Source organism: Coregonus lavaretus (genome assembly GCF_964263955.1).
Source record: "Coregonus lavaretus genome assembly, chromosome: 4".
In the NCBI taxonomy this organism is placed as follows: Eukaryota; Metazoa; Chordata; class Actinopteri; order Salmoniformes; family Salmonidae; genus Coregonus; species Coregonus lavaretus.
The window spans coordinates 69,618,275-69,632,231 of record NC_139991.1 but is presented as its reverse complement, the minus strand read 5'-3'; the positions used below and the strand labels follow the sequence as shown (position 1 = coordinate 69,632,231).

The following is a 13,957-nucleotide window of genomic DNA, read 5'->3' as shown; positions in this document are numbered from 1 at the left end:
GCTTGAAATTGGAAATCTGATTGAATTGCCTTACTGTACGTAATATTTTAGGAGCGCTTGGATAAATGTGTCTGCTAAAAGACCATATTATTAAAGAGAATTAACCATACACATGCATTCCATTCTTCATCCGGAGGACACTGAAGAATGTCACTGGTGTCATTAGCCATCAGTGTGATTGCTGTGCTAAACTGCTTTTAGATGACACCACCATCATAATGGGAAGCAGAGAAGATATGACACACCGCTTTCCGGAATCACAATTTCAACCTCGCCGCGCCATGAAACAACTTACCTCCCCATTCCGATAAGCCCCCTGGGGAAACACGAGTACTCTCTCCCGTTCCATGTTCTACCTCTACTTACCGACACTCACTGATCCTCGATATTCCAAAAGATAAGGACGTGCTGTGCCGAAACCCGAGAAGAGGAGGAGAAATCCATTGCTTTGATGTCTCGATATGCAAAGTTATTGGTAAATATCGCCTTTGGATTTGCCACGCCTAAGGGGAGAAGGAACGGAAGAAGAATGAGGGAGGCCTCAACCAGCTGGTTAATCAATGGCCCCGAGGCAGAGGCTGGAATTGGACGACGAGAAACGACAAGCGTTATCTGATTTGTGAGACCAGTTGGTGCTCACTTACAAGCACGGTGAAGCACCTTCAGCGATATACAGATAATCCAATTAGAGTGTGTAGTCACTGCCGAATATGTGTCTATGACCTTGAAGTACACAGACATGTAATTTTTTGTTGGTCTAACCGTAAACTAATGGCTTTATTTGATGAGGGGTGACGGGTAGCAAGTGCACCTCCTCATGGTACATCATCTTTGTAATGCACCCCCCTCGTAGCTATTCTCTTTAGAGTGTGCACTTGTGCAAAGGAATGGTCCCCCATTAATTCCCCAAAGAATGCATTTGAACCAATGGCATGGTTGGTCTGCAAACAATTGCAGCATTCGATGTGCGAAATGCTTAGTGGCCTGAGCTGAGCATGAGAGAGTGCCTCCACTGCCCCCCTGTGGCAGCCGCTGAGAACACACCCACCTAAGCTCAATTTCACACAATAGGAATAGTGGTAAGGACCTTAGTCAAATCCACAAAGCCTGACCAGTGGCTACTACATCTACTGCACCAAGCGTTTGCAGCCTTATGTATGTGAGTGACTGTAAGAACAGGTTGAAACCTGCTCCTTTACCTTGTCTGTCAGCTGAGATGGACCTTGTCTCTCAGCTGGGAGTAGTCAGTTAGACATGCGTTCGATGTGTATGTGTGACGGTAATAAACAATGTAGGGAGGAGGGCAACAGAAAGACAGAACAGAGGAGAAGAGAGGGCTTCTGTGTTCTGTGTTTTTCAAATTCAAATGTTCAGACACACGTCCACGCACACCTGAACACAAGTGGAGGCTGCTGAGGGGAGAACGGCTCATAATAATGGCTGGAATGGAATTTAATGAATGGAATGGTATCAAACCCATGAAAACCATGTTTTTGATACCATTCCATTTACTCCATTCCAGCCATTATTATGAGCCGTTCTCCCCTCAGCAGCCTCCTACACACACACACCATTCAACTGTTAATTCAGCACGCAACTCAATTTCTCTACTATCCATTCAGTTCTTTCACATTCTAGAGATGTTATTTTTAAGTATTGATGTCAATCATATTCTCTTTAGAATAGTCTTCTATTTCTGTTTATTCCAGTTCAGACCAGTTAAAACCCTGATGCCTTTTCTCACCATTAGAGGGTGCCAGGTCCCTTCCACAAACTTCACAGCTCAGATTCTACAGCCTTCCACATAGATCTCCCTCAACAGTAAAAACTGCCAGTCATCCTATGTTGAGTTGCTGAACCTACTCCAACCCTTCTGTCACCATCTCTTTTCTTTCAACTAGTCTATTTTAGAATGGTTATGGAAGATGTGAAATGCATTTACAGTTTGTCAGAAATGTATGTCAGAATGGGCTTTCTAAGTTCTGTGTGTCTGTGTGTCTTTCCACAGCAATCAGAGAGGATGGAATGCCAGGGGGAAGGAATAAGAGCATTGGACCTGTCGAGGTATGCCACAATTTATCACTGTTTCTGTTCTGGTCCAGTCTTAGGTATTTTACCTGTGTCCTACCCATACAGTGCCTTGCAAAAATATTCATCCGCCTTGGCGTTTTTCCTATTTTGTTGCATTACAACCTGTAATTTAAATTGATTTTTATTTGGATTTCATGCAATGGACATACACAAAATAGTCCAAATTGGTGAAGTGAAATGAAAAAAAATGACTTGTTTAAAAAAATTCTAAAAAATAAATGGTGTGTGCATGTGTATTCACCCCCTGTGCTATGAAGCCCCCTAAATAAGATATGGTGCAACCAATTACCTTCAGAAGTCACATAATTAATTAAATAAAGTCCACCTGTGTGCAATCTAACTGTCACATGGTCTGTCACATGATCTCAGTATATATACACCTGTTCTGAAAGGCCCCAGAGTCTGCAACACCACAAAGCAAGGGGCACCACCAAGCAAGCGGCACCATGAAGACCAAGGAGCTCTCCAAACAGGTCAGGGACAAAGTTGTGGAGAAGTACAGATCAGGGTTGGGTTATAAAAAAATATCTGAAACTTTGAACATCCCACGGAGCACCATGAAATCCATTATTAAAAAATGGAAAGAATATTGCACCACAGCAAACCTGCCAAGAGAGGGCCGCCCACCAAAACTCACGGACCAGGCAAGGAGGGCATTAATCAGAGAGGCAACAAAGACACCAAAGATAACCCTGAAGGAGCTGCAAAGCTCCACAGCGGAGATTGGGGTATCTGTCCATAGGACCACTTTAAGCCGTACACTCCACAGAGCTGGGCTTTACGGAAGAGTGGCCAGAACAAAGCCATTGCTTAAAGAAAAGAATAAGCAAACACATTTGGTGTTCACCAAAAGGCATATGGGAGACTCCCCAAACATATGGAAGAAGGTACTCTGGTCAGATGAGATTACATTTGAGCTTTTTGGCCATCAAGATTAAAATTGAGCTTTTTGCCCATCAAGGAAAACGCTATGTCTGGCGCAAACCCAACACCTCTCATCACCCCGAGAACACCATTCCCACAGTGAAGCATGGTGGTGGCAGCATCGTGCTGTGGGGATGTTTTTCATCGGCAAGGACTGGGAAACTGGTCAGAATTGAAGGAATTATGGATGGCGCTAAATACAGGGAAATTATTGAGGGAAATCTGTTTCAGTCTTCCAGAGATTTGAGACTGGGACGGAGGTTCACCTTCCAGCAGGACAATGACCCTAAGCATACTGCTAAAGCAACACTCGAGTGGTTTAAGGGGAAACATTTAAATGTATTGGAATGGCCTAGTCAAAGCCCAGACCTCAATCCAATTGAGAATAAGTGGTATGACTTAAAGATTGCTGTACACAAGCAGAACCCATCCAACATGAAGGAGCTGGAGCAGTTTTGCCTTGAAGAATGGACAAAAATCCCAGTGGCTAGATGTGCCAAGCTTATAGAGACATACCCCAAGAGACCTGCAGCTGTAATTGCTGCAAAAGGTGGCTCTACAAAGTATTGACTTTGGGGGGGAGTGAATAGTTATGCACGCTCAAGTTTTCTGTTTTTTTGTCTTATTTCTTGTTTGTTTCACAATAAAACATATTTTGCATCTTCAAAGTGGTAGGCATGTTGTGTAAATCAAATGATACAAACACCGCAAAAATCCATTTTAATTCCAGGATGTAAGGCAACAAAATAGGAAAAATGCCATGGGGGGTGAATACTTTGACAAGCCACTGTAAACCTTTTGACTCAAGGGCAGGCACAGTGCCTGCTGGATTACATTTTTCCGGTTTAATACAGTTTCTCTCTGTCCAATTAATGGCATAATAAACTGATCAAGTAAGTGTCTAGGGCATGAATGAAACCAGGGTCGTGTTTAGTACTTCACACATCACTCCGTAGCAAAATAAATCAATAAATCTGTGTTCTTATTGGACAAGTTCAAGTAGTCCCTCCCTTTTTCTCTCTGTTTCAAAAAGTTTTCTCCGTACTGAACACAACACCGCAGACACTGTTGCCGTCAGTGACTTCAGTTGTGCACTGTGGCGATACAGTGTCTTCTATGTTCTTCTCAGTGGAAACCATGTGTTTGATGTATTTGATACCGTTCCACTGATTCCACTCCAGTCATTACCACAAACCCGTCCTCCCCAATTAAGGTGCCACCAACCTCCTGTGGTTCCTCCCAATGTGAAACTGTTTTTTACAAAGCAACCAACCTCAATAGAAGAAACAACTTTCAGTTCCATCATTCAGTTTGTAAAGCGTATACATAGAATATGTTTCTCACAATACAGGGAATGCAGCTCGAAAAGGGACATGATTCTCTCTTCAATTGATTCAGAGCCCACGTTCGTGTACAACATGGACCTGAAGTGCTTTTTCAAATCTATTCTCTTCAGATTATTATTATCTGCTTCTTTTATGTTCCATCCATTTCAGCCTTTAAATGTTCAGCTACAAAACACTACAAAAACTTGAAACTGCTAAAACGTTTTGAGACTTTAAACTAAAAAAATAGGTTATTTTCCAGGTGTACTTTTAAAGAGAGGCCCCTGAAAGCAGCTGAGTAGCTGAACACAAAGATTGATTGATGAGTTCGAATAATGTTCCATTGGCGGTGAAAACCAGAACGTTTTAGCAGTAGATTACATTTCCAAATGTTTTAACGGGTCAAAAAATGTAGTTTAATTGGTTTAAATGATTAATTGTTGGCTTTTGTGGCTTATTGTGACCCAATTGTTGTAGGCTTTCATTTTCACCAACTTTATTCTTATTGTCATCCCAAAATGTTCAAAACCACACAATAATGGCACCAACAGTCAGTCTTTACTAGACTACTGTACCTGCATGATATTTTGCAATACTTGAAATGCCTTGCTTCTTTGCCTGGAAAGTATCTGCAGAATAGTTTTAGGTAACGTTCTCTGCCTAGCATCTTTCAAGGAGCAAAATCATTCAGTTGATTCCAGCACTTGCCTCAATATCGGTGTCCTTGCTCCAAAGCTGGATTCAGGCCCTGCGAGACAGTCAAGTCTGTCCCTCATTATTGCAGATAGGGTGAACTCATTAGGCTTAAATCACCCTTCTGCTCAGATGGGAACTATAGTGCCGCAACGGAGTAATCAGACGCCTTTCAGACACAGAGAATAGGAGGGCACAGCTTGTGTGGCAGAGAAAAAGTTACCTATTTTCCAGAGGCAAAGCGTGCAAGAGCGTGTGCGAGATATGTCCGTGGGTGCTTGTTTTGTTCTCCAGTCTAATAAGTAACTCCTGCCTTCTTAAATCCTCTCATCTCCACATATTGATTCCACTGTTCCCGGGTATACTGACAATATGTGAAAGAAAAGTTGCCCGCCACCGTCTCGGGAACATTCTTTAAACATTTATATAAAACCCACGTAATTTCTCATGAGCATGGTTTATAATGCTACATAGCTGAATAACAAACTTGACAATGACCTATGTATACCATTTTCGAATCGTCAGACAAACTGGCTTTTGTTTGTACAGGGACTAATGCACCTGAATCAATAACCCTTTGCCAATACTGAATGACAAGAGAAAATGAACAGAGGCTTTCTCTTCTCTTACCTCCTTCTTTGTTTCCCACCCTCCTTTTTTCCCTCGCTTCTCTGCTATAGATTTCGAATGAAGAAATGGAACGCATTATGACAGGCCAGGAGTTCAAGGAGGATGCTGGTTTGCCAGAGCACACATGGGGAAACAACGGCGACAGCGACCACAGTTCCCCCGACAACGGCGTCTCCGAGGGCAACCAACCCTCGCCGGTCTCCACCCTTTCGTCCAGGTGAGCTGTTGTTGTAGGGGTACAGACCATCACCTCAAAGGTTAAAGGTCGGAGCACTGACCGAGAGACACCACTGGCTGAGTAACTATGACTTCCCCCAGGAGCGAAATGCATTAACAATTTGTGGCCAAATTCAATATCTTTAAATTCATTTCTGAATAAAATGACCTATATCTGGCAGTTGTATGTCCTATAAACGGACACGGATACATTTTATTTTGTCCCCTCAGCTTCATGACGCCTCTGAATTTTCCATTGCATGCCTACCAGTAAAGTTTTTTTCGAATCATGTTGTTATGCGATTGAGTGAAGGTTCCTCTCATGTTCATATGTAAGGTCACTCACATTTCACTCCTAAGCACATTTATGGGAGAATTTGAAGCTCCTCGCTCCTGGATTCTCCCGGGGTTTGTTGCCGCGGAAACAGCGGACACAGTTTTCATTCCTCTGCTGTTGCTGAAGTCCTGCCATTCCACAATGATAAATGCTGTCCTTAACGTGGTTGTCTCAGGGTCGATGCTCTCTGTCTGCAACCCAGTTCACTCTGGCGCTACCTGCATGATAAAGCGTAGAGTTCTGTCATGTTTTTTTTCGTGCTTCCCTGTGCCCAGAAAAAATACATTTGTCTAGAAAACTCTGTCATACTTTACATTATGGTGCCCTTATTCCTGTGTAATTATTTCTGTAAGCACAGTGTAATAAGTATTTATAGTAGAGTAGTACTTTACTACATAATGGTTTCCTGGTTTGTGTCTTTGCAGCAGATCCCTGGAAATGAATGGCTACACTGCTACCTACCGGGACCAGTACGTGGGCATGCCCGTGTCCTCACACTACCAGTTCCTGCCACACCTTTTTGGTTATGCCCAGTCAGTCCTTAGGCCCACCCTGGCCCGCAGCCTGTACCCCCAATCGCAGACCCTTGTCTCGCAACTGGTGGCAGCCGAGGACCTGGCCCCCCTGGGGACCCCCATGCTCATAGAAGATGGGTGAGTTCCAACGGCGCACACACCTGCGTCGGACTGTGCTTTTGACGTGCTACGTTGTTTTCTTATGATAGACTTTTAAGGTTTGGGGTCTTGACACCAGATGTCTTGTTTTGTCGGATGTTTACAAAAAGAATAGGTCATGACCTCATGTCCTATCGATCACCCTTTTTGTCATGCCTAAACTTCACACCGCCCTCTCTGCCGTGCGTCCCCCAGGTACAGGGTGACCCAGGGGGAGCTGTTTGCCCTGCTCTGCCGGCTGGCAGACGAGCTGCTGTTCCGGCAGATCTCCTGGATCAAGCGGCTGCCCTTCTTCTGCGAGCTGTCCATCGAAGACTACACCCTGCTGCTCAGCGCCACTTGGCAGGAGCTCATCCTCCTCTCCAGCCTCACCATCTACAGCAGCCAGATGTTCGGGGACCTGGCCAACGTCACCACCAAGTACTCGCCCTCTGACTACGAGCTGCAAGGGTAAGAGAAGCCCCAGGATCTTAGGTCTCCAGGTTCTTGAATCTGGTAACATGGATCCGGGTTTGGGTTCCATTGCCATAGCTTTGGCTCAAGGTTGGCCTTTTGGGAGAATATTAGGAATGGTGGTTTCCCTGACCCAGATTAAGCCTAGTCTGTAGCTTAATCTGGGTCAGGGATACCGGTCCTGGGATACATTATTCATTAAGGCTTTTAAATGCAACTTAAGCCGTTCTTTAAAATGATTGATTTTAATTGATTATCTCTCATCATCTGCCAGGTTTAGTGAAGATGGAATGGATGTGATGGAGAGATTGATATACCTGTTCCGCAAATTTCATCAGCTGAAGGTTAGCAACGAGGAGTATGCCTGTATAAAAGCCATCAACTTCCTCAACCAAGGTATTACTCTATGTCAATTCTACATACTTTTAAAATATGTTGGAAATTACAAAAAGGCTGGGATGATACAATGGCTGCTGGGCTAATCTTTACACTGATTTTTTTATTTTTAAATGTCACCTATGAAATATAATCTGAAATGTCACTACAAACTGTGCATACTATTTAATTCATATTTTATTAAACCAAGTCCTGGCAATGAAGGCAGCACTCCTTTATTGTTTTAAAGGGACGTCTGTATTAGTCGTCGTCGTAAACCATAACCCTCTCCTCTGTGCAGATATCCGAGGGCTTACTAACATTTCTCAGCTGGAGAAGCTGAACAGGCGTTACTGGTATGTATGCCAGGACGTGGCTGAGTATAAGTACCCTCACCAGCCCAAACGCTTCCCTGAGATCATGATGTGCCTCCCTGAGATCCGCCACATCGCAGGTGAGTACATACAGTTCATTCAATTGTCAGCTTAAAATGTAGACCTTTTTCAGCTCTGACTGATAGCCATTTTCATTGTAAGGTGTGCAATATGTATTATGCATATGGCTATACAAAACGTGTACAGTGTGTATGACATGGGTAATGTGCAATGTACAGTTGAAGTCTGAAGTTTACATACACTTTAGCCAAATACAATTAAACTCAGTTTTTCACAATTCCTGACATTTAATCCTACTAAAACTTCCCTGTCTTAGGTCAGTTAGGATCACCACTTTATTTTAAGAATGTGAAATGTCAGAATAATAGTAGAGAGAATGATTTATATCAGCTTTTATTTCTTTCATCACATTCCCAGTGGGTCAGAAGTTTACATACACTCAATTAGTATTTGGTAGCATTGCCTTTAAATTGTTTAACTTGGGTCAAACGTTTCGGGTAGCCTTCCACAAGCTTCCCACAATAAGTTGGGTGAATTTAGGCCCATTCCTCCTGACAGAGCTGGTGTAACTGAGTCAGGTTTGTAGGCCTCCTTGCTCGCACACGCTTTTTCAGTTCTACCCACACATTTTCTATAGGATTGAGGTCAGGGCTTTGTGATGGCCACTCCAATACCTTGACTTTGTTGGCCTTAAGCCATTTTTCCACAACTTTGGAAGTATGCTTGGGGTCATTGTCCATTTGGAAGACCCATTTCGACCAAGTTTTAACTTCCTGACTGATGTCTTGAGATGTTGCTTCAATATATCCACATAATTTTCCTTCCTCATCATGCCATCTATTTTGTGAAGTGCACCAGTCCCTCCTGCAGCAAAACACCCACACAGCATGATGCTGCCACCCCCGTGCTTCACGGTTGGGATGGGGTTCTTCAGCTTGCAAGCACCACCCTTTTTCCTCCAAACATAACGATGGTCATTATGGCCAAACAGTTATATTTTTGTTTCATCAGACCAGAGGACATTTCTCCAAAAAGTAAGATCTTTGTCCCCATGTGCAGTTGCAAACCGTAGTCTGGCTTTTTTATGGCGGTTTTGGAGCAGTGGCTTCTTCCTTGCTGAGCGGCCTTTCAGGCTATGTCGATATAGGACTCGTTTTACTGTGGATATAGATACTTTTGTACCTGTTTCCTCCAGCATCTTCACAAGGTCCTTTGCTGTTGTTCTGGGATTGATTTGCACTTTTCGCACCAAAGTACGTTCATCTCTAGGAGACAGAACGCGTCTCCTTCCTGAGCGGTATGACGGCTGCGTGGTCCCATGGTGTTTATACTTGCGTACTATTGTTTGTACAGATGAACGTGGTACCTTCATGCGTTTGGAAATTGCTCCCAAGGATGAACCAAACTTGTGGTATTGGCTGATTTCTTTAGATTTTCCCATGACGTCAAGCAAAGAGGCACTGAGATTGAAGGTAGGCCTTGAAATACATCCACAGGTACACCTCCAATTGACTCAAATTATGTCAATTAGCCTATCAGAAGCTTCTAAAGCCATGACACTTCTGACCAACTAGAATTGTGATACAGTGAAATATAAGTGAAATAATCTGTCTGTAAACAATTGTTGGAAAAATGACTTGTGTCATGCACAAAGTAGATGTCCTAACCGACTTGCCAAAACTATAGTTTGTAAACAAGAAATTTGTGGAGTGGTTGAAAAACGAGTTTTAATGACTCCAACCTATGACTCCAACCTAACTTCCTAACTTCCGACTTCAACTGTATGTGCTATGTTGTGTGCAGTGTTTATTTTGTATACATCACAGTGTGTCTAAGGTTAATGTTCATCCTATCTTATTATGGGATGGCATCAAGGGAAAACATTATACACCCCAATGTATGGTATGGTAAATACTGTACTGTAATAGATATGTGGTTGCGAATACTGAAGTGCACATCAATGTCCATTGCCTTTGTTTGGAGGATAGATGGGATTAAGAGAGGTTGTTGTTTCTGTGCTTACTGTCTTTGATGGTAGTGTAGGAAAATGTATGCACTCACTACTGTAAGTGGATAAGAGCGTATGCTAAATGACTAATATGTCAAATGTAATGTAAATGGTCGGCCCTTCCAGGGAAGCTGGTGAATGTTCCATTGGAACAGCTCCCCCTGCTGTTTAAGGCCGTCCTGCACTCCTGCAAGTCCAGCCCCAACACCCTCCAAGCAGGCACCACCTCCTGCCTGACAACAGGCCCCAACCCTGGCAACTGAGCCACGCCTCTCAAAACCCACCGTCCACCTGAAGGAGGGGGTGACCCCCTTCTTTCTTTTGTGAATGTGACAGTTATTTTAAACTTAATTGTTTTCCTAAATGTATTTATTACACGACAGATCTGAATGTATTCACGCCTCCGCAACAAGAAATGCACAACCAATGCATTGTTCACACATGTAAGTGCAGTTTACACGTGTGTGAAGTGTTAACATGGTAGCTATTTTTCGTATAGATTTCCAGGAAGTTTTTTTGTTTGGGGATCAACTAGAAAACACTAGTGTTACTGAATGACTACCTCAGTAAGTATTGGTTGTGTTTTCAGTGGACATATGCCTGTGTCAGTGAAAAGATAACCTCAGCAGTCTTTGGTATGTTTGTACTATCCTCAGTTACAGTAAAGTACATGCGATATACTTCCCCACTGTGTTAAAAAAAAAAAATCAATGTGACGTTAATGATTGTTACCAAAGGTCTCCAAAGATACACTCAGTTACTAAGTGTAGTTAAATTGAGTTTTAATATATACTACATGCTATACATTTAGCTTTTTAAGATTAGTGAAATGTATCATGGTGGGGGGTGAGGTTTCTCAAGTGGTATTGGTATATCTACTCAAACACATCTGCCAATAGTGACAGATGAGATTTCCCAAGCTGCCTTCACTGATGCCTTGTATTCCATCACTAGTAATGTCAACATAAAGTGGCGGCATATTCAAGTCTCTTTTTCATTTACATTTCTACTCAAGCCTTTCAGCAGGTAAAAATGAAATTTAGTCAAAATTGATACGGGTATTTTTAAGGCTAATGATATTGAAGTAAGTGGAAGTGAAGGCGGTTCTTTCATGTTTTCAACTAAAGTTGAAAGATTTTCCGATGATATTTGTTGTTATTTCTTGATCAATCAATTAATTAACTGAAGGACCACTCTGGGATTGGTGATGATAGGCCAGTAAAACGTTGCTGTCCCAGTCGACCTTCTCCTGAGATGTACCAGTTACTGCAGATGCCTGGGAGGACGAGAAGTGCAATATGCACACTGTTGAAAACCCAGGGTGTGGGTGGGTTTTTTAAATAGATGCGAAATGCTGCCCAATAGTGGCAAGCTCAGCCATAGTTCAAGAGTATCGTTGTTGTGCACTCTACTCTTTCAAGGGACATGTTCAAAGCAAAATCCCACCTATGACCTCTAGGGTCACAGCGATTGTTATGTCTGCATGTGCGTCAACAAAAAGGTTGCAGCTGCCAGTTAATGTTTTCTGTGATATTTTCTCACTTGAGTTTGCAAGAACTTGAGTTCTAAACAGGGTAAGGTGGAAGTTTGGTATACGGCATTCAGAAGTTACTCAGGATCACTTTGTTGAATTGCATTTAATATTAGTAGTTGTAGGTTTTGGGGGACGTCGTAAGTAGCCGTCTTGTCTTTTGGGGACTTTTTTTCTTTAGGGGAGTTGTTGTATTTGTGTGGGTGTTTGGACTATATGGAATAGAATATACGATTTTAATGGACTAATAAGGATACAATTTGGGTTCTGAATTGATGTAAGGTTCTGTGACTGGTTAGACTCATATTCACTTGTATTCTCAGGTGTGTTACAAACAAGGCAAAAAAGTGCAGCAATGACCAGACTCGATCAGTTAGGAGTGTTACTTCGGTACTGTTACTGTAAGGAAATAAATGTTGTGGTAAGGGATAACTGGCAGTCAAATTCATAGAGTGCACCCCTCCCCTTCAAAACATTCCAAATAGAACTGAATATATTTGTTATATCTTTGAATGTTTACATATTTGCACCAGACAATGATTTAAGTGAAGGTACTGTGCCAGAGTTAATGGTTTAGCTATAGGTCCTCAGTCAGAGCCAGTTGTGGCATTTTGACCAGGCCTAGAAGTTCCTCTATTTTAGCCATTCTGACAACCTCTTGCATACACACGTCTTTGAACAAACTATGGGAATTGATGCCTATTCGTAAATGAATTAGCCACATCTATTCAATGTCCCGCTTTTGTCTGTTTTTATTAAACGTTTAACATTTGTCATTTACTTGGAATGTATTTTGTTGTTTTACAATAATGTTTTGCATATCAATTAGATGTTTGATTGTTTGAAGTATAAGTGACTAGGATTTGTCGTTTTTTTTAATTCAGTGGCTGAATCCCAAATCACCCCCTTTCCCGCACCCCTCGGCCCTCCATTTGCACATTCACACGTGCCTCTTCCATATGCATAAGTGTCCCAAAGCTGAGGTAGTGAAATTATCAAGGGTGTAGGGGCTAATTAGACCCTTCGACAGCCACTTCGACCAAGCCAGCAAGGCTGCAGGCTCCAGAGGGAAATACTATCCACGAGTGTGTCCTAAAGTTGATGGGTTTATTGATCCCCTCGCCACTCTGGAAGTCACCCTCTGAGTTTCGTCAGCAACACGTGACAATGGAGGTCCTTCCGAGTGAGTTGGTAGGGGCGAGGAGCTGGTTTGGGATTCATCGAGTATTCTGTCCCAGTCATTTACCAGAAACAAGGTAGCCATCTTGGAGATGCACGGTTTGTGATGCATGTGTTGGCCTGTAGGGAGGCGCTATCTGTCAGTGGTGTCCAGTTTTCAAGGGGCATCCTGCAGCTCAGGGATTAAAATTGACAGAGTAGCTCCGCTTTGGTTCATGGTTGAGATGTTAGATGTTTGTTGACCGGTGTGTGTGTGTGTGTGTTTTAATGGATATTGGCTTTATAATTGGGGAAGATACCTTTTAATCTTACTCAGTTGGGGAAGATACCTTTTAATCTTCCTCAATTTAAGTGGTAAAGGACCCTAACCACTAGGTGCTAAAAAGAATAGGGCCAGATCATCACAACACCTTTGCATTTGCGTTCATAATGCTTAACTCTGCTGTGCTGTGTAACAATCAACACTTTCTTTTATTCAAGGGAACACTGTTGGGGTCTTATGCATAAAGCCATTATACACTTTACCAATATGGTGCCTGATAACCTCTCGCTTATTTTCAATACACGACTGCCGATATTCAAACGTATTCGGCAAATCCATTTTCTCATTCTCTTTGATAGAATGTATCAATCAAAAGAAAGGCTTTTGAATTGCAGTGATATCAGGTGTCATAGAATGTTTTTTGGGGGGCACAATGCTTTGTTTGTTTATGTTGGTGTTCTGGGTGTAAAAAAGTTGCAGACAGAGAAATTCTAAAGTTAAGAGATGTGATGTTCTACTGTAACATGTTGTTTCTTAAAGCTAGAATCCTTAATTGAAATAATAACAAAGGGATCACCCCACCTCAGTTTTGGTAAAAAGCAGAGGGATGGGCCTGGAGAAATGTGACCACTCTCAAATTCATAGATAGAGCTATGAATGCAAGGAATGACCATCCATGATATCAAAATGATAGTTTTAACCATATTTTGAGGCTATACAGTGTTTGTTTATATTTTCTTTGTTTACAAACATCGGAGTAAAACAAGCTACGTTTTATTTTGGGTTCTGATGGGGAACGACAGTTGAACTAAACTAATGATGCATTTAGAAGTAATGGGCCCCGTGTAGCTCAGTTGGTAGAGC

At 42.4% G+C, this 13,957-nt stretch overlaps 1 protein-coding gene across 1 annotated transcript in view; it reads left to right on the top strand.

Moving 5' to 3' along the window:
* The window catches only part of LOC311127232 (nuclear receptor subfamily 6 group A member 1-A-like), a gene marked incomplete at both ends in the record, with an annotated part of 181,756 nt that extends 171,372 nt beyond the window's left edge, over positions 1–10,384 (top strand). Inside the window, 7 exons of the mRNA XM_084159031.1 lie at positions 1,945–2,064; positions 5,714–5,880; positions 6,642–6,869; positions 7,086–7,340; positions 7,618–7,739; positions 8,020–8,172; positions 10,248–10,384. Of these exons, the coding sequence (XP_084015157.1) occupies positions 1,945–2,064; positions 5,714–5,880; positions 6,642–6,869; positions 7,086–7,340; positions 7,618–7,739; positions 8,020–8,172; positions 10,248–10,384 (1,182 nt within the window). The remainder of the gene's footprint in view (positions 1–1,944; positions 2,065–5,713; positions 5,881–6,641; positions 6,870–7,085; positions 7,341–7,617; positions 7,740–8,019; positions 8,173–10,247) is intronic.
* Between the last annotated feature and the right edge of the window lie 3,573 nt (positions 10,385–13,957).